We start from the raw sequence: 21,620 nt of genomic DNA, 5'->3' as shown, positions 1-21,620 counted from the left end.
GGGGTCAGCATCTGGGCATGTGCGGATGAAGCACACCTGCATTCCTGGCGAAGGGCAGCCCATGCGTCTGGATCACATCACCCTGCCCCCCCACCCACACGTCATGGCAGGAGGAGCTTCCCGACTAAGATGCCGCTGAAAGGTACCAGTTCGTTACTGTAGCCATGCACATAATGCAAATGAAAAGAGCTGCTAGTTGTGTCAAAACAAAGGAATCTTTTCATTTGTCTAGTTGTCCAGAATGTCGAATGAGTCACGCAGTATGAAAGGAGAGAAAAAGTCCCTAACTATCTGCAACCATTCGTGAGTGTGTGTGTATGTGTTTGTATGGGTGGGGCTGGATGCGGAGCAGAGGTATGCTCAGAGGGAAGCTGAAAATTATCATGAGAATACCTGATGCCAGGAAATACTGCTGCTACCAGTTCAAACAAGTAAAAGTATGGAATCCTGGCATATGAAGGGCTCTCAGAAGTTCACTCGGTCCACATTTCTATCTTCAAGTCAATTGACTTGATTTTGCTACTTTTCTATCTTCAAGTCAATTGACTTGATTTTGCTACTTAAATTCTTAAAGGGGATTCTGCAGATGCATGTATATATATGTATATATAGCGCACCCGTGCGCGCGCGTGCGCGCACACACACACACACACACACACACACACACACACACATACATACATAGCACTAGTGGTAAAGAACTCGCCTGCCAATGCAGGAAACAGAGGAGACACAGGTTCAATCCTGGGTCGGGAAGATCCCCTGGAGGAGGGCACAGCACCCCACTTCAGTATTCTTGCCTGGAGAATCCCGTGGACAGAGGAGCCTGGCTGGCTACAGTCCATAGGGTCTCAAAGAGTCAGACACGACTGAAGTGAGTTAGCACACCTGCAAATGCAACTATGGATATATTAGTGTCTTGTCTCATTTTCAAAAGATTGGAACAGATAATACTTTATTGGTACAATAATATGTTCTAGTGTTTCACAGCTGTTATTAATAGGAGTAAGTCTGATTTAAATAGAGCAAATTTTCAGACTGTAGCAAAGTATTTGCCTGTGTATTGAGGCAAGTTAACAGCGGGATGAGATGGCTGGATGGCATCACCGACTCGATGGACATGAGTTTGGGTAAACTTTGGGAGTTGGTGATGGACAGGGAGGCCTGGCGTGGTGCGATTCACGGGGTTGCAAAGAGTTGGACACAACTGAACGACTGAAGTGAACTGAACTGAACAGTATGTTTGAAGACAAAATTCTGTGTATTTCGTCATCAGACTTTCTACTGATTTGAAGAACAGTAGAAAAATTCTTTTTTGGTGCCCCACCCCCATTTCTTACAAATATGAAAAATAGGATACATAAAAGAAGGTGGAGAGGGTGCTATTGAATGAAACTTTATTTTTAATTAAATGCTGTTAAAAGCATTTGGAAGTAATTTAACTTTGAGGCTTTGCCTATGTTTCTACCATATCAACACTAGCAGCTGCAAAGAGAAAAATTCAAATATCCAGATGCTCAGTTGATACTGTGCTAAAAATGTGTCTGAAACTTTCAGATATTAAGCAGTATCTCAAACAAAATATCAAATCTTTCCTACTTTCTACTCACATATTTTGGCATCACCTAGGAGCAGTTAATGGTATATTTTCTTCTTTAAAAATTTATTTGTTTTAGTTGGAGGACAACTACTTTACAGTATTGTGGTTTCTGCCACACTTCAGTATGGATTAGCCGTAGGCGTACCTGTCCCCCATCCTGAGCACCCCCACCTCCCTCCCCGTCCCAACCCTCCAGGTCGTCACAGAGCACCAGCTCTGGGTGCCCTGAGTCACACACCAAACTCACACTGCTTACTGTTTTATACATGGGAATGTATATGTTTCAATGCTATTCTTTCAAATCAACCCACTCTCTCCCTCTCCCACTGAGTCCAAAAGAATGTTCTTACATCTGTGTCTCCTTTGGCTGCTTTGCACCTAGGATCGTTGGTACCATCTTTCTAGATTCTGTATATATGCATTAATATATGGTATTTGTCCTTCTCTTTCTGTGGATAGACATAACCTATTCACTCTGTGTAATAGGCTCAAGGTTCATTCACCTTATTAGAACTGACCCAAACGTGTTCCCTTTTATGGCTGAGCAATATTCCATTGTGTATATGTACCACAACTTCCGTATCCAGTCAATCTGTCAAGGTTGCTTCCATGTCCTGGCTGTTGTAAATAGTATTGCAATGAATATTGGGGTACATGTATCTTTTTCAATTCTGGATTCCTCAGGGCATATGCCCAGTAGTGGGATTGCTGGGTCATATGGTAGTTTTATTCCTAACTTTTAAAGGAATCTCCACACTGTTCTTTATAGTGGCTGTATCAATTTGCATTCCCACTAACAGTGTAAGAGGGTTCCCTTTTCTCCACACTCTCTCCAGCATTTATTGTTTGTAGACTTTTTGATGATGGTCAACTATGTGTAAAAGAATGAAAGTAGATCACTTTCTAACACCATACACAAAAATAAACTAAAATGGATTAAAGACTTAGATCTCAGACCAGAAACTGTAAAACTCTTAGAGGAAAACATCAGCAGGACACTCTCTGACATAAATCACAGCAAGATCCTCTGTGACCTACCTCCTAGAGTAATGGAAATAAAAACAAAAATAAACAAATAGGACCTAATTAAACTTAAAAGCTTTTGCACAATGAAGGAAACTATAAGCAAGGTGAAAATACAACCCCAAAAATGGGAGAAAATAACAGCAAACAAACAATTGATGAAGAATTAATCTCTAAAAGATACAAGCAGCTCATACAACTCAATACCAGAAAAATGAACAATCCAATCAAAAAGTGGGCAGAGGACCTAAACAGACATTTCTGCAAAGAAGACATACAGATGGGTAATCAACTTTATTTTCTTAATAACCTATTTCTCCTTTGCTTTAGGTATTTATGATAAGCTGCTCTGATGTATACAGCTCCTACAGAAATACAACTGAACCAGTCTAGAGAAATTAAATGAGCATTTCAGAAGACAGACAAATTTGTTAAAAACTGTATCTGAAAAAGTTCTGAACTTTTGGATTTGTCTCTTGCTGCTGAAGAACATGGTTCAAATTATGCAGGAAATAGTGTGAAAGTAATAATACTTTATGCCTAATAAATAATACCGTCAGGGCATAAGTTTATGTAAAATAATAATACCTTCTGGGCACAAAGGGGTTCACACATATTATTGTGTGTACTTCCTACTTTTTTCCTAACTTCCTCCGCTTTTAAACAAAATCTGTAAACTCCCACTCCTGCCATTTTTCACTGATTTACAGAGTTGTCCATCCCACTACACATAAATAGGACCATCAGAACTTTTTAACCCATAGCCCATGGGAAACAACCTTGTCAACAAGTGATCACGTGCAGTTCCTATTGCCTTCATCTTATGGACTCCTCTAGTTTCCAAAGGTGGGGTGATCTCAGTTTGTCTCCAAGACAAACCATTCAGCATCACAGTGGTCCAAGTCTGTGCCCCAGCCATTGATGCCGAAGAAGCTGAAGTAGAATGAGTCTGTGAAGACCTACAAGACCTTCTGGAACTAACACACACATGCGCACGCACACACAAAGACGCCCTCTCATCACAGGATTGGAATACAAAAGTGGGAAGTCAAGAGATACCTGGAGCAACAGGCAAGTTTGGCCTTGGAGTACAGAATGAAGCAGGGCAAAGGCTAACAGAGTTTTGCCAAGAGAACACGCTGCTCATAACAAACACCCTCTTCCGACAACACAAGAGAAGCCTCTACACATGGACATCACCAGATGGTCAATACTGAATTCAGATTGATTATATTCTTTGCAGCCAAAGATAGAGAAGCTCCACAGTCAGCAAAACAAGACCTGGAGCAGACTGTGGCTCACATCATCAGCTCCTTATTGCAAAACTCAAGCATAAATTGAAGAAAGTAGGGAAAAACACTAGACAATTCAGGTATGACCAAAATAAAATCACTTACGATTACACATTGCAAGGAACAAGTAACAAGTCAATTCAAGGCATTAAATCTGGTAGACAGAATGCCTGAAGAACTATGGATGGAGGTTTGTCACACGGTACAGGAGGTGGTGACCAAACCCATTCCCAAGAAAACAAAATGCAAGAAGGCAAAGTGATTGTCTAAGGAGGCCTAACAAATAACTGAGAAAAGAAGAGGAGCAAGAGGCAAAGGAGAATGGAGAGTTCAAGGGGACAGCAAGAAGATATTAGAAAGCCTTCTTAAGTGAACAGTGCAAAGAAATAGAGGAAAACAATAGAATGGGAAAGACTAGAGATCTCTTCAAGAAAATTAGAGACACAAGGGAAAATTTCATGCAAAGATTGGACAATAAAGGACAGAAATGGTATGGACCTAACAGAAGCAGAAGATATTAAGAAGAGGTAGTAAGGATACACAGAAGAACTATACAAAAAAGATCTCCATGACCCAGATAAGCATGATGGTATGGTCAACTCACCTAGGGACAGACATCCTGGAGTGTGAAGTCAAGTGGCCTTAGGAGGCATTATTAAGAACAAAACTAGTGGAGGTGATGGAATTTCAGCTGAGCTATTTCAAATCCTAAAAGATGATGCTGTTGACGTGCAGCACTTAATATGCCAACAAATTTGGAAAACTCAGCAGTGGCTACAGGACTGGAAAAGGTCAGTTTTCATTCCAATCTCAGAAAGGCAATACCAAAGAATGTTCAAATTACTGCACTCATTTCACATGCTAGCAAACTAATGCTCAAAATTCTCCAAGCCTGGCTTCAACAGTATGTGAACTGAGAACTTCCAGATGTGTACAAGATGGTATCTTGTAAGCTGACTTTAGAAAAGGCAGATAAACCAGAGATCAAATTGCCAGCATCCGATGGATCATAGAAAAGGCAAGGGGATTCCAGAAAAATATCTACTTCAGCTTCATTGACTATGCTAAAGCCTTTGATTGTGTGGATCACTACAAACTATGGAAAATTCTTCAAGAGATGGGAATACCAGACCACCTTACTTGCCTGCTGAGAAACTTGTATGCAGGTCAAGAAGCAACAGTTAAGAACTGGAACAATGGACTGGTTCAAAAGTGGGAAATGAGTACATCAAGGCTGTCACCCTGCTCATTTAACTTCCATGCAGAGAACATCATGTGAAACGCTGGGCTGGATGCATCACAAGCTGGAATCAAGATTGCCAGGAGAAATATCATCAAACTCTGATATGCAGATGATACCACTTTAATGGCAGAAAGTGAAGAGGACCTAGAAAGCCTCTTGATGAGGGTGTAGGAGGACAGTGAAAAAGCTGGCTTAAAACTTAACATTCAAAAGACTAAGATCATGGCATCCAGTCCCATCACTTCATGGCAAATACTTGGGTAAAAAGTAGAAACAGTGGCAGATTTTATCTTTGGTGGCTCCAAAATCACTGTGGACCGTGATTGCAGGAATGAAATTAAGATGCTTGTTCCTTAGAAGGAAAGCTATAACAAAACTAGACAGTATATTAAAAAGCAGAGACATTACCGACAAAGTTCAGTATAGTCAAAGCTATGGTCTTTTCAGTAGTCATGTATGGATGTGAGAGCTGGACCAAATGTGAGAGCTGGACCATAAAGAAGGCTGAGCACCGAAGAATTGATGCTTTTGAAATTTGGTGCTGGAGAAGGCTCTTGAGAGTCCCTTGGACAACAAGGAGATCAAACCTGTCAATCCTAAAGGAAATCAACCCTGAATATTCATTGGAAGGACTGATGCTAAAGCTGAAGCTCTAATACTTTGGCCACCTGATGGGAAGAGCCGACTCTGGAAAAGACTCTGATCCAGGAGAAGGGGATGACAGAGGATGGGATGGTTGGATGGCATCACCGACTCAATGGACATGAGTTTGAGCTAATTCTGGGAGATAGTGAAGGACAGAGAAGCCTGGCATGCTACAGTCCATGGGGTCACAAAGAATCTGACATGACTTAGTGACTGAACAAACAAGCAAAGGTTTCCAAAGATACCTAGAGCAGCACATTTTCCCCTAATTTCCTTCAATGAGGTTGTTTCATAAACTTGTGATGCACTTTCTCTTCACCATCTGCATTTCTCCCTGGGATTCCCCAACCTCCAAAATGATTTTTTAAAATTTGCATACTTTTAGGTCTGCTTTTTGTGTTACACAGTTGAATGCTGCTGCTGCTGCTGCTGCTAAGTTACTTCAGTCGTGTCCGACTCTGTGTGACCCCACAGACGGCAGCCCACCAGGCTCCCCCATCCCTGGGATTCTCCAGGCAAGAATACTGGAGTGGGTTGCCATTGCCTTCTCCAAGGCATGAAAGTGAAAAGTCAAAGTGAAGTCGCTCAGTCGTGTCAGACTCTTAGTGACCCCATGGACTGCAGCCTACTAGGCTCCTCCGTCCATGGGATTTTCCAGGCAAGAGTACTGGAGTGGGGTGCCATTGCCTTCTCCGGACACAGTTGAATAGGATTTGACAAATGCATGTCTTGAATCCAAAATTACAGTACCACACAGATCAATTTTATGGCCTTAAAATTCCCATTTCACTTGCTTAGACTTATCCTTTTCCTTCCCTGAGCAGCTTATTTTCTTTGCTTTTGCATTCGGATGTCATGTAACTGGAATCAGTATGTAGCCTTTTCATATTGGCTTGTTCCTCAGTGTCTTTTGGGGACTTGATAGCTTAAATCTTTTTCTGCTGACCAACATTCCATTGTACGGAGGTGCCACAGTTGGCTCATTTAGCCATATTTTAAAGCAGCAGTACCCAGGATTTTTGGTACCAGGGACTGGTTTTGTGTAAGACAGTTTTTCCATGGACAGAAGGTGGGGTGGGGTGGGGATGATCTCAGGATGATTCAAGCGCATTACATTTATTGTGCACTTTCTTTCTTTCTTATTACATCAGTTCCACCTCAGATCTTCAGATACTAGATCGTGGGAGTTGAGGATCCCTGTTTTAAAGGACATCTGGATTGTTTCCAGTTCGGGGTGATTATGAATAAAGGTGCTGTAAATATTTTCATGCAGCTTTTTGTGTGAGGGTAGGTTTTCAGTTCAATCAGGTAAATACCTAGTAGTTCAATCACTGAATAATACTGCATTTAGCTTTGTGGAAGACTGCCCAACTGCTTTCCACAGTGGTTTTATCATTTTGCATTCCCACTCAGCAGGAGTTCCTGCTGCTTCACATCCTTGTCAGCATTTGGTATTGTTAGATTTGAGCCATTATAATACCCTTATATTGGTAACTAATTGCAAGTTATTATTTTAACTTGTAATTCCCTAATGACAAATGATGAGCTTCTTTTCATATGCTTATTTGCCAACTGTATATCTTTCCTTGATGAGCTTTTTAGATATTTTGCCATTTAACTGAGTTGCTTTCTTATGATTGAGCTCTAAGTATATTTTGGATAGCAGTCCTTTATTAAGCATGTATTTTATAATTACTTTCTCCCAGTTTGTAGCTTGTCTTTTCATTCTCTTAACAGTATCTTTCATAGAGCACTTTTTACTTTAAATAAAATCCAACTTATCAATATTTTCTTTCCTGGATTTTGCTTTTGGTAAACTCATCAATTTTTCAATTTTATCTTCTGAAAGTTTTACAGTTTCACATTTAGGTCCATGATCCACTTTGGGTTTATTTTTGTGAAATATGTAAGTTCTATGTCTAGATTATTATTATTTTTTGCATATGAATGATCATTTTTTTCAGTACCATTTAAAGTAAAAATATCCTTGTACCAAGTGAAAATATCCTTGCTCCACTGAATTGCCTTCACTCCTTTATCGTGGATCAGTTGACTATATCTATGGTGGTCTATTTATGGGCTCTCTACTTTTTTCCATTGATCTGTGTGTTCTTCCTTTCACCAAAACCACATTGTATTCATTACTACAGTTTTATAGTAAGTCTTGAAGTAGGGTAGTGTCAGTCCTCCAACACTGTTCTTCACTGTTGTGCTGTCTATTCTAGGTCATTTGCCATTCCACATAAAGTGTAGAATCAGTTGGTCAATGTTCACAAAACAGTTTGCTGGGATTTTGAATGGGATTATAGAACCTATAGATCAAGTTGGAAGGAATCAACATCTTGAAAGAATTAAACTTTCCAATGCAGGAACACTGATTTGCATTTACTTGAGACCTTCTCAGTTTTTGCATATAGCTCTTGTAAATATTTTGCTGGATTTATACATAGTATTTCCTTCTTTGGGTGCTATTGCAAATGATATTGTGTTTTAATTTCAAATTCCAATTATTCATTGCTAGCATATAAGAAAGTAATTGACTTTTGTATATTGACCTTGTATCCTGCAACCTTGCTATAATCACTTATTAGTTCCAGGAAATTTCTGTTGATTTTTTGGGAGTTTTCCATATAGACAGTCATGTCATCCACAAACAGAGATGGTTTTATTTCTTCCTTCCCAATCAATATACCTTTTATTTCCTCTTTTTTTTTTGTCTTATTGCACTAAAGCTAGGACTTCCAGTACAATGTCGAACTGGGGTGGTGAGAGGAGACATTCTCGCCTTCTTCCATATCTTAAGAGGAAATTATCCAGTTTCTCACCATTACGTATAATGTTAGGACAGGTTTTTGTAGATATTCTTATCAAGTTGAGAAAGTTCCCCTCTATTCCTAGTTTGCTGAGAGTCTTTATATGAATGAGTGTTGTACCTTGCCAGACGCTTCTTCTGCATCTATTGGTATAATTGTGTAAATTTTCTTCCTTACCGTCTTGATGTGGTTGCTTACATAAATCAATTTTTGATTGTTGAACCAGCCTTACCTACCTGGGACAAATTCTACTTGGTCGTGGTGTATAATTCTTTTCGTGCATGGTTTAATTCAAGTTGCTAATATTTTGTTTAGGATTTTTATATTTATGTTCATGAGAGATGCTGGTCTAAAGTTTCTTTTTCTCATATTATCTTTATCTGGTTGAAGTATTAGGTTGAAGTGCTGGCCTCAAAGAATGAATTCTGATGTATTCCGTCTGCTTCTAATCTCTGGAGAGATTGTAGAGAATTGGTATCATTTCTTCCTTACATAGTTGGTAGAATTCATAGTTGGTGAAACCATCTGGACTTGGTGCTTTTTGTTTTAGAAGGTTATAAACTGCTGATTCACTTTTTTAAAACAGACATTATTCAGAAGATTTATTTCTCCTTGTGTGAGTTCTGGTATAGTTTGAGTCTTTCAAGGAATTAGTCTATATGTGGGCACAGGGTTTTTCATAATATTAATTTATTTTCTTTTTATGTCCATGAGATCAGTAATAATGATCCTTTCTTCTGTTCTGATATTAGTAATATATATTCTCTCTCTTACTTTTCTTGGTTAACTGGATAGAGGTTTATTAAATTTATTGATCTCCTCAAAGAACTAGCTTTTGAACCAGTCTTGAACTCTTCTCCTCTCAGCATGACTTGTAATTTTTCATTGAGAAGTTCTTATTCAGGTTCTTATTTGGGTATTAAGCACCTTTAGTGTGGGGTTCTGTGTTAATCTGGCTGGACTAGCCCATAGGAGTTGGACTATGTTTGATATTTGCTCTGTGTCAGAGTCTTCAATTTCCATTAGTTCACTTGTTTGTGTCTCTCTTTTTGTCTTTGGTTTCTTAAAAACTCATTGTAATTTGTGTAGCTTGCAGCCCTTTTAGCCATAATCCACTGTTATACTGGACACCAGATGATGGGGTGGTCTGACAGGAGGCAGTGGAAGCATTCTATCATTCTGGGTTATCTTTCAGTGAGCTCTATCCCTGGAATATGACCTTCACAGGTGTTTCTGAACTTTTTGTTTTCCCATTAGGTGAGACAGGAAGGCAGGAAGGGCCTGGGGTTGGTCATTTCCCTTTTTCTCCATCGGCTAAGGCTCTGATAAATTCTTTTCCTCTGTCGTGTAGGTCTTTGTGGTGGCAACACTTATTCAAAATGATTAATTTTCCCCTGCAAGCCTGTTGGAAGCACAAAAATTTTCCTCGGCTTTTTACCATGAGAAGAGCTGTTGGGGTTCCAGGAGGTAAAATCTACAAAAATACGAGGGGTCCTTAAGGCCGTGGCCCCTGGAGGTTCTTGCTCTCACACTGGCCAAAACTCTGCTCCTGGCAATTCTTCCAAGTTACCCACTGAGCATTTCCTCCAGTCTGTGGCTCTGGCAGCTTCTGTTCCCAATAAGCAGATCTTGGTTATGATTCCCTGCATGCATCTGGTTTTCCAGATTTAGGAGTGATGCCTTTCCCTGGGAAACAATTCAAACAGGGACAGATTTTGTTTTGGGGTGGCTCCAAAATCACTGCGGATGGTGACTGCATCCATGAAATTAAAAGATGCTTGCCCCTTGGAAGAAAAGTTATGACAAAGCTAGACAGCATATTAAAAAGAAGAGACATTACTTTGCCAACAAAGGTCCATATAATCATAGTCAAAGCTATGATTTTTTCAGTAGTCATGTACAGATATGAGTTGCACATCAGACTGTGCACAGAACTGATGCTTTTGAACTGTGGTGCTGGAGAAGATCTTGAGAGTTCCTTGGACTGCAAGGAGATCCAACCAGTCGATCCTAAAGGAAATCAACCCTGAATATTCATTGGAAGGACTGATGCTGAAGCTGAAGCTCCAATAATTTGGCCACCTGATGTGAAGAACTGACTCATTGGAAAAGACCCTGATGCTGGGAAAGATTGAGAGCAGGAGGAGAAGGGGACAACAGAAGAAGAAATAGTTGGATGGCATCACCGACTCAATGGACATGAGTTTGAGCAAGTTTCGAGAGATGGTGAAGGACAGGGAAGCCTGGCATGCTGCAGTCCATGGGGTCACAAAGAGTCAGACACGCGTGAGCAACTGAACAACAACAATTTTTCCTATGACCTCAGTTCCCTGATAAGTCCAGGAAAAGTCACTGATACTCAGCTTGTTCAGCTTTTTCCCTTGTAGCAAGTGATGACTTTCAAGCTTTTTATGTATCAGAGCTGAAACCAGAAGGCCTTCTTGTTTTCAAAAATGCCATCTTTTTTAAAGATCAGAAAACTGAGGCTCACTGCAGTAAGCTGAGCAACTAGAGTTGTCTGACTTTTAAGCCAGGGCTCTTCTCTTCACAGCCTGCCCCTCATTCTCGGAAATACATCTCATAGAACCAGCCCAGGGAACACTCCCAGACAAAGCAGATGGCAGAGTAGGGGGGTGTGGCAAGGCAGGATACCCAGATGTGATATCTGAAGAAAACAATACATTCAGGTCTCCTAATGGAGAATGTAGATTTATGGGGGAGGGGTGGTATTCACTTTAGCTTTACAAAAGCATTCAGAAAAGCATTCTTTTATTAGTAAACTGCTTTTACAGTGTATGGTTAAATTTACACAAATGTTCTTTACAAGTCATATCCCTTGAATGCATTCAGAGTCAACTGATGGTGCTGAACATTCACTGTGTGTCTAGAAATTCTCACAGGGAAGTCTCAGGTCTGGAAGTTGGGCTCTTATCTGCATGCATGAGTGCCAAGTTGCTTCAGTCGTGTCTGACTCTTTGAAACCCCAGGGACCGTAGCCTCCCCGGCTTCTCTGTCCATGGGATTTTCGAAACAAGAATACTGGAGTGGGTTGCTGTGCCCTCCTCCAGGGAATCTTCCTGACCCAGGGATCCAATTTGAGTCTCTTATGTCTCCTGCCTTGGCAGACGTGTTCTTTACCATTAGCGTCACCTGGGAAGCTCCTCTTATTTGCAGTGTTTACATTTTGCAGATAAGGAAAGTGTGATTCAGAGATATTGAAGGAATATCAATAGCCTTGATGTAAGAGAAAATAACTAATGAGGTTGGATTTTTGTTTCCTCTCTGCAGCTAATTAGTTATGTGACCTTGACCAAGTTATTTAATTTCTCTGAACTATATTTCACAAAGGGAGTAAAAAAATTACTACCTCCCAGGGTAAGTTAGATAATGTACAAAAAGCACTTAATCACAACTGTAATAATATATAATAGTTACATATAAATTTATATATGGTATTTCATATATATTTTATAGTAATATAATAATTATTATGAAGTAACTATTATATTATATTATACTATATTGTAGTAATTATAGTTAATGTTATATATAATGATATATTATTAATGTATTGGTGAAGGTTACAGCATTAATTCACGAAGTTTCATCAAAAACTTCACTGTATGGTCCCTTGTAAAAAGAGCCAGGAGCTTCCTGAACCTTATAAACATATTAAAAGCTCTAGTTCTGGTAGGTCCTACATAATCTTAAATGCCAAAAGAAACAAATTAAAAGTGCTGTGCTGCGCTTAGTCACTCAGCTATGTCTGACTCATCATGACCCCATGGACTGCAGCCCGCCAGGCTCCTCTGTCCATGGGGATTCTCCAGGCAAGAATACTGGAGCGGGTTGCCATGCCCTCCTCCAGGGGATCTTCCCAAGTCAGAGATCAAACCCAGGTCTCCCACATTGCAGGTAGATTCTTTACCATTTGCGCCACCAGGGAAGCCCAAGTTAAAAGTTAGGTTATATGTTAAAAACAAGTTGGGTTATTTTTGGATGACAAGGCTGTTTAGGTCAGCTTTTATGGAAACATGTCCATCAAATTTCATACCAAAGATGTTAACCTGAATAGGCCATTAGATCCAGGTTTTTGGATACAGTTCATGCAAACCACAGTAAAAGAGCTGGAAACCAGTGGTGGAGTCAGCTACAGGTCCCCTAGGAACTATTTCCAGCCCCAGTGTTTGCAGATGTCACCAAGGGCTCCTGAGATGGTCGAGTTCTGATGACGGCTCTGGCAGTGAACCTCCAAGAAGGTACACAGAGCAAGGGGTAAAGCCAAAGCATCGGCATGGGAATGGTCAGCCTCACACGCTGGATCTTACCTGAGCCAAAGACTGTCATCAGAGACACACAGGGTCTCCCCACCTGTTCCTTTGGGGCCATGCAATAACAGTAGATGGACTATGATGGGCAAAGAAGTAGAGAATATTCTAGAGGCCAGGTGTATCTTTGTGCTAACCCAGAAGAGTTCCTTTGGGACCACCACAAGACCCAAGTCTGTGCTTGACCACTGCAGGCGTCCTGAGGCTCCTGGCTTTGTCACAATGGGTCACCCAAGAGATGCAACACTCAGTCACCTGGTTACCTCCCAGGTATCCTCAGGACCACAGAGCGCATCCGAGTAGACATAAAGCAGTGCAGCCGTGTGGCAGGACACAGTACCAGCGCCTCAGGGAGAAGGGGAGTGACTACGGGAGCCCAGTTCTGGGGGGGAGAGCACAGTGTAAAGCAAGGTTCCTGGAGAGGCGTCCTGGGCAGCACAGCTTGTGCAGTGAGCATCGGGAAACACCTGAGGAGGCCACTCCCGCCAGCCAACAGCTGTAGCCAGCCGTCAGGCTCAGAACCGCGAGCTGCAGCAAGTCCTCCAAGGAGCCCCTGAGTGCTCATGGGCGGGTGCAGCCAGTGCGTGAAGCTCCGCAGTGATGGAGGCAGCGGCAGCTTCAGCTTCCATAAGAGCAATTTCGTCAGACACGAGGACAGAGCCTTTCTAGCATGAGATACCTCAAAAATCACCAAATAAAAATGGCAGAGGAGTGGTGGCAGAAAACCGTTCAAGTTAGTTGGCTGATGTGATGTCTCCTTTCAAAGGGGATTTCTTTCTAAGTAAATCCACATCTGTGTCTTTGTGGAAACAACTCATACAACCTCAGAGGTAATTATCAGTTATAAAGGAAGGATGGAACAGGGCTACAAACCCTTTCCTTAAGAATCCAGGTTTCTCATGTACAATATCATATATGAAACGAGCCGCCAGTCCAGGTTTGATGCATGATACTGGATGCTTGGGGCTGGTACACTGGGACGACCCAGAAGGATGGTACAGGGAGGGAGGAGGGAGGGGGGTTCAGGATGGGGAACACGTGTATACCTGTGGCGGATACATGGTGATGTATGGCAAAACCAATACAATATTGTAAAGTAATTAACCTCCTATTAAAAATAAATAAATTTATATTTTAAAAAATCCAGGTTTCTTTTTAAGGAGTCTAGAAATTCTATGCTAACTATTTCCATTTTGAAGATAAGGAAACCATATATTTAAGGGGTTTTTTCTTTGATATGAGAGAGAATAACTAATGAGGTTTGATCCTACCCTCCTTCATTGAAGAAAATTCGTCCAAGTAGAATACAGAGGGTGTTCATTTTAATTTACAAGACAGTGGTGACATGACAGCCCATGGATGCATTTGCTTAAAAAACAAATGAAAATCTCCCAAGATTCCCCTTTCTAAATCCAGTGGTCAAAATTAACTTAGATTTACATATTAGAGGAAACTTAGAAGAATTCTTTTCAGTCTCATGCTATGTAGGAAACAATTTTTATGATGGGTGGAAAGAAAATAAAATACTTGTCTAAGCCAGCTCTTCGTTTGTCACAGGCAAGTTTTCTGACACAATGACCAGTCTGAGACCCCAGGCCATGGAGAGCGTGAACTGTGGGCCCCTCTCCTCTCCAGCGTCTCCCCACCCAGCCCATTCTCAGGGCTGCATTGCTGGGTCTCAGAGTGCCATCCCTGGACCAGTAATGTCTGCACCACTTGGGAACTCGTTCAACGTGCAAGTTATTTGGCCTACATTGAGTGAAAAAACTCTGGGGGTGGGACCTGGGTGTCTCATTTAACGACTCCCCCAGCTGATTCTGCTGCACCCGGGGCCATGAGCAGCTCTGCTCTCAGCATGGCAGTGCCTGTCTCAGGTCCAAGAAGCCAGGCCATGACTAAAGCCATGAGGTGGGGAGGTTCCAGTGGGCGTGCTGGGTGGGAGGGGTCTGTGACAACAGGATCCTGCTCCACGTGGAAAAGGTCAGCTCAGAGTCTGCTTTACCACGCCACTGTTGGGACAGAAACCATCCATGCCAAGACAGTTTAATGCTGATGAAGCCAAGTTAGACAGCCTCAGCCTTTTGTTTCTGCCGTTCCTAATCCTCCTGTCCTGGGCCATTGGCAGAACTAGTTCATGCCCAAAAGGAAAGTAGGCTTACTTAAGCCTGGGTTTCTCAGCCTTGGCACCACTGGTGTTTCTGTCATGAGGAGCTATTCTTGCGTGTGGAGTGGTATCCCTGGCCTCTACCGCTACATGCCAGTAGCCGCTCCCCTCCCTGCTTCCCTCCTGCTAAGGCGTGACAATCACAAATGTTTCCAGATGTTGCTCAGAGTCTCCCGGGGGCAAAACTGCATGGGGCTGAGAGCCACTGACTTAAACCAAACCATTTCCTTCAAAGTGGTAACAAAAGAGGGATGCGCTGGGAAGAGGAGCAGGCTTCCAGCGGCCCCCGGGGGTGACTCACGTTGTAGGAGCGGCCGTGCCTCTGTCTCCACTGCACCAGCATTATCTGGGCAATGACCAGGGCGCAGAGGAAGATCAAGATCATCTCCACGTGCATGGACTCGTGTCCCCGGTGCGTCTCGTACATCCTCTCCTGCTGCAGGCTGCAACCAGCAAAGGAAGTCAGCTGCATAAGCCCTCAATGCTTGGACAGTTAGCAAAACAAGAAAAACAGGCAGGACTCATGAGAAGCAACTGAGAATTTCAAACTGGGGGTTTTCTAAGCTTTGATTACAAAGTTTTCCTAAGTTCTCAGTTCCCCCTTGTCCCCCAGGCTTGGGGGAAGGGACAGCAGAGAAGAGGAGCCTGAGTCTGTCAGTGAAACCAGTTCCTCTCTGCCCTTAGTTTGCCTACGTACTTTTGGCTTCAGCCTTGTCCTTTCAAGGTGATCAGTGGGGACGAAAGCTCACTGGTGGGCTCTGAAGACCTGGGTTCCAACCTCCCATCTGCCACATCATCCCCTTGGGAAAGTCTCTGCACCTCAGTTTCCTCATTTTCAAATCTAAAATAGTGATCTCTCTGTATCTCACAAGATAGGTGCTCTATAACTGTAGAACACATATATATGATAATTTATTTGTATCTATATGAACAATAGTCTTCCCTGGTGGCTCAGATGGTAAAGAATCTGCCTGCAATGTGGGAGACCCAGGTTTGATACCTGGGTCAGGAATATCCTCTGGAGAAAGAAATGGTAACCCACTCCAGTATTGTCTGGAAAATCCCGTAGACAGAGGAGTCTGGCGGGCTACAGTCCATGGGGTCGCAAAGAGTCAGACACAACTGAGCAACTAACACTTTCACTTTCATATGAAGAATAATACTCACTATTAGGTTGTATCATATGAAATTGCCATTTTTGAAAGTAAAAAAACCCTCCAATCACATATTGACAATTTCAAGTAATTTCTAACATTCTTAAGTAAAAGGATATCCGGCAGATGGTGTCTATAGAGAGAATACTATCTGTGGGGCTACGGAAAACCTCGGAGTTGTAGAAATTATTTTCATCATAAGGAGAAAGAAGAGGCCTAAGTATTATCTTAGGCACAAACATTCAGAGGATGACTAAACGCTTCTGTGTTTAGTTGGACTTTTAATTTTATACCATGGTAGACAAAAGCACTGAAGTAGTATGTCACCTGGTTTAACCGCCTGTAGAAGAAGTGACCTCCAAGAGCATCTAGAGCAGAGCTGCTTGACCTGGACTGTGACCTGGAAATCACTGAGGAGCTTTTGAAAATCACAGTGTCCAGGCTGGACCCCAGATCAGTGAAGTGACCATTGCTCGGTGTTCTAGGCTGCACTGGGTTCCCTCAAAATTCATAATTCATAAGCTGAAGTGCTAACCCCCAGGACCTCAGAATGTGACTGTGTTTGCAGAAAGGGTCTTTAAAGAGGTAATTAAGGTAAATGGGGTCATTAGGACGGGTCCTAACCAACATGACTGGTGTCCTTATGAGAAGAGGAGGTGAGGACACGGGAAGACCATCTGGATACACAGGCAGAAGCCAAGGAGAGAGGCTTCAAGAAAAACCAAAGCCTGTGGCCCCTGGGTCTTGGACCTGCAGCCTCTAGATCTGTGAGAAAATAGATTTTTGTTGTTTTAGCACCCAGTCTGGGTGATCTGCTATGGCAGCGTGAGCAAATGCAAAGAGACTTCCAGGACGCGATCGAGGCATCAGTAACTTTTACAGTCCCTCTTACGATTCTAAAGCACAGCCTAAACTGGGATCTACTGGCCCAGAGGAGGAGAGAATGGTTCAGGAATTAGGTAAAAGTGGAATAGTATTTAATATGAACTTGACAATTACTTTATAAATATTGGTTAGCATTAGCTTCTACCCCAAGTGAGGCACTATCAGTCACAAAATCTCTAAGTTTGCATTTAGTTAGGTCACTGATCAGAAAGCACTCCAGGGCAACATCCTGTGACCTTTTAAAGCCACTTATTGGGTACCTGGTTTGGGTCTCTCTCTACCAACATTTGTACAGAGCTACCTCAGCAAGGGCTCCATCCAAATCTCAGGGGTGCCCCCTGCTGGAAAGTGCACAGAAATGAGCCCACAGAGCCTCCTAAATATTTCTGCTGCTGCTAAGTCACTGCACTCGTGTCCGACTGTGCGACCCCATAGATGGCAGCCCACCAGGCTCCTCTGTCCCTGGGATTCTCCACACAAGAACACTGGAGTGGGTTGCCATTTCCTTCTCCAATACATGCACGCATGCTAAGTCGCTTCAGTCGTGTCCGACTCTGTGAGACCCTATGGATTGCAGCCCACCAGGCTCCTCTGTCCCTGGCATTCCCCAGGCAAGAGTACTGGAGTGGGATTTCCTTCTCTGTTAACTTACTAACTTACGTTGTTAAAGCACTGCACTGGTTGAATCTCCTGTGCTCCCAGCATTTCCATGAATAGTTAATAATTTCTCAACTATTCTGAAACTTCTCAGAAATCTATCTATCTTCTCAGATAGAATCTGAGACTGTCAGTGCTGGGAGGTACCATAGATGTGCTGAGACCCCTTCATTGATCAAATGGAGAAGCTGAAGTCCATATCAGGTAAACAATTGAATAAAATTAGGTGGCTATTGGTCTCTGTATTGGAAGCTGAGCTTAGGAGCCGAGAATGATTTCTAGAAGCTCTTTAAAAAATATATTCATTCTTCTGAAGAAATGGGAAGGGAAAAAAACAAAAGGGTACAAGCACTTAGTTATAGTTTTTACATTCCAGGTTCAAAATAACTATTTAACACCCTGTGTAATACATAGATAGAAGAGTGGGTTTGTCATCAGTCTAAAATAGGACTTGCATAGATATCAAACAAAATATACTTTATAACATTAACGATTTTGTGAATGTATGGTGAAAATGCGTCTCAGATGGTTAACCTACGTGGAAGTACTTTGGAAAGTATAAATTAGTGTAGAATGTGACAGATATCGTCTATTTTGATTAGGAATACATTCATAATTGGGGACCATAATGCAAAGAAAGGAGGAACAGTTTTATTTCATTCGGTGCCCATTGGAGTCCAATGCCCCAGAGTAGGGGCCACAACACAGAAGAAACAGCCTAAAAGGAAAACCAGATGCATCTTGTGCCTAAAAGAGCAAGGACATATAAGGACACTTACTGAGGGACATATACATTCATGGAGCAGCATGGAGCCCATTGCAGAAGGCAGATGAAACCCCTGCAGTTTGGGTCTATACAATCATTGTGCATACATGGCTTTGCTAACCCACCTTCTCTCCTGGGGAATTTAGAAGTAAAATGATGGCTGCATTTAATTTCTCAAACTATTACAATGGAAATCTAATTTTTAGTATATCAGCTATTGAAAAAATACAAATCACTTACTTCCACTCATCATCCGCAGAAAGCTTTGTGTGGGAGATCTGAAAAACATAAAAAGATCCCTTCTCAAATTTTTATTGTTTCTTTCGCTTCCATTTTACAGCATTACATGAGAAACTCAAACCATGAAAAATACTGATGTTTCCTAGGACTGTAATAGTTTAGAATGAAAACGCTAACAAAATCTTTAATTACGGAACTAAACACACACATACACCCAAACAAAACAGTAATCAGGTCACTATTAATAAATACTTGATTCTGCTCTCTAAGGTCAGGAAACCAAATGAGGCTCCATTCCTGTGGTTTTGTTTGGCAATTCAGTCAGAGTTGTAGGAAGTGGCCTCCAAACAGGCGGTGCCCCCCTGGCTTCTGGTGTAATCTATGAATTAGAGAAATTGTGAAAAACGTTTGTTTTGCTGGTGTCTTAAATGATGCCAGTGAGAACTTGGAGATGACATTCTCCAGGTTCAAGGATTTACAGTTAGAGCTGACCAGCTTCTCGTTTGGAGCATTGTTGTGACCTCCTTTTCGTTTAACTTAAACCCTGATCACAGAGAAGGGGGTAATCTGGCCCAGCCGGTGGGCTGGGTGGGAGAGCATTCCCAGCAAAGTGCTTGAGACTGACCATTCCCAGCAAAGTGCTTGAGGCTGACCTACAGGGTGTACCCACGTGCTGCTGATCCACTACATTGGGTCATTCGAAGCTTCTAAGGCTAATTTTTGGAAAGACATCATTGTATAACTTTCATGGAGAATATAGACAGCTTAACCTCTAGTCCAGTAGCATCAAAAGCTAAAATCCCCAATGATGGCAAAGAAGAAAATAAAGCTTTCATTACACAAATCAGACATTAAACAAGTTTTTTTTTTCCCCTTTGTTTTCTTGAAATCAGTTCAATTCAGTTCAGTCCAGTTCAGTTCAGTTGCTCAGTTGTGTCCAACTCTTTGCAACCCCACGAACCGCAGCACGCCAGGCCTCCCTGTCTATCACCAACTCCTGGAGTTCACCCAAACTCATGTCCATTGAGTCGGTGATACCATCCAACCGTCTCATCCTCTGTTGTCCCCTTCTCCTCCTACCCTCAATCTTTCCAAGCATCAGGGTCTTTTCTAATGAGTCAGCTCTTCACATCAGGTGGCCAAAGTACTGGAGTTTCATCTTCAACATCAGTCCTTCCAATGAACACCCAGGACTGATCTTTAGGATGGACTGGTTCCATCTCCTTGCAGTCCAAGGGACTCTCAAGAGTCTTCTCCAACACCACAGTTCAAAAGCATCAATTTTTCTGCGCTCAGCTTTCTTTATAGTCCAACTCTCACATCCATACATGACCACTGGAAAAACCATAGTCGCTCCATTGTGTCCAACTCTTTGCGACTCCATGGACTGCAGCACATCAGGCTTCCCTGTCCATCACCAACTCCTGGAGCTTACTCAAACTCATGTCCATAGTGTCTTGAGATGGCAGAAGCAATTCCTCTGTGTGTGTGTGTGTGTGTGTGTGAGTGTGAGAAGCAATTCTGACAGATGGAAAGAAACAACACTATCCATAGTTCAGGCTAGGAGTCCTCTGACTCAGTTTCCATAAGACATGTGTGCCTTGGTCAGAGACTGGAGCAGTTCCTTAAAGGGGGATGAAAGCTCTGGGAGACACAGCTTAGCTGAGGTTTAGGCAGGTTCAGGACTTGCTGGGAGATGGTGGAGAGGAGATGGGTGGGGCAGCAACTGCTGCCTGCAGCTTCCCTGGGGCTCTCTGCCGCTTGCTGATCCTACCAGGCGGTCCCTGATAGCCAAATGAAGATTGTGGCACTTTGGGCTCAAGGCTGCCTTCTAGCGGCAGCCCTCAGGGAAGAGAAAGGCCAAGTCCCCTCCTTAGTGGGATATGGCCAACTTGACTGGCTTCTGCTTTGGGAATGAGCCTTGTAGCCACACAGACCCATCCAGTACCAAGCACTGAGCTGACTGGAGCTCCGGGTAACCCAGGCACATCACCAACCTGTACTTGTCTCCATTTCCTTCTCAGAGGCTGGAGACTGACATAAAAACTGCTCTTATCTACTTCATGGCAATACTGTGAATATAAATAAGACGCTAGATGAGAGTTTTCTAAGAAGGTGCTTCATCCAAGGGCCAGTCATCTCAGTAAAAGTTGCAACCAAGACTTCATGGGTCCCCTTTTTGCTGTTCAAGATCTTTGGCTTCACAGTGCTTTTTGTTCAAATTAACTTAAAACAGGGAATTGGGTTTTTAGTTGAGAAGATACCCTTCCTTTGACTTTTATAAGTAATGTAGCTTTGGGTATAAATGTGTAACTACCCACCAGATTCCAAGTCTTGTTTTTTTTTTTTTTTTAATTGACGTATAGTTGATTTACCATATCATATTAGTTTCAGGTATACAGCAGAATGATTCAGTATTTTACAGATGATCCTCTATAAAAGTTATTACAAGATAATTGCTGTAATTCCCTGTGCTATACAACATGTCCTTGTTGCTTATCTGTTTTATACATAGCAGTTTCTCTCTCTTAATCCACACCCTACATCCCCACAACCACCAGTATGTTTCCTGTATCTGTGAGTCTGTTTCTGAAGTCAATTTTAAATGAAGTATGATAAATTGTTCTACTGAAGACGAGAAACGCTTAGGGAGTGGAAATTGCAGCTGAAACGATTTCTGCCAAATACAATTAAGAACTTCCTCAGATCAGCTGATATTGAAACAATATTCTTATTCTTAGGGAAAAAGCAAACTACGATGGTGGTACAATTAGAGACATCTCTTTTCTAGTAATGGTTTCCTATAGTAC

General features: G+C 42.2%; 1 protein-coding gene across 2 annotated transcripts in view; it reads right to left on the bottom strand.

Annotated features, from left to right (window-relative positions):
* Window positions 1-18,991, bottom strand: part of RNF175 (ring finger protein 175) — a 55,006-nt gene extending 36,015 nt beyond the window's left edge. The window contains exons 1-2 of one of the 2 annotated variants that reach the window (XM_040251416.1): window positions 18,811-18,991; window positions 15,410-15,551 (exon numbers count right to left, since the gene is read on the bottom strand). In XM_040251416.1, coding sequence (XP_040107350.1) covers window positions 15,410-15,535 — 126 coding nt within the window. In that variant the 5' untranslated portion in view covers window positions 15,536-15,551; window positions 18,811-18,991. The remainder of the gene's footprint in view (window positions 1-15,409; window positions 15,552-18,810) is intronic. The other variant, XM_040251414.1, reaches the window with a different exon arrangement.
* Window positions 18,992-21,620: the final 2,629 nt, after the last annotated feature.

This window comes from Oryx dammah, unplaced genomic scaffold, assembly GCF_014754425.2.
Source record: "Oryx dammah isolate SB20612 unplaced genomic scaffold, SCBI_Odam_1.1 HiC_scaffold_12, whole genome shotgun sequence".
Classification (NCBI taxonomy): Eukaryota; Metazoa; Chordata; class Mammalia; order Artiodactyla; family Bovidae; genus Oryx; species Oryx dammah.
This window is presented reverse-complemented; position numbering and strand designations above follow the sequence as displayed.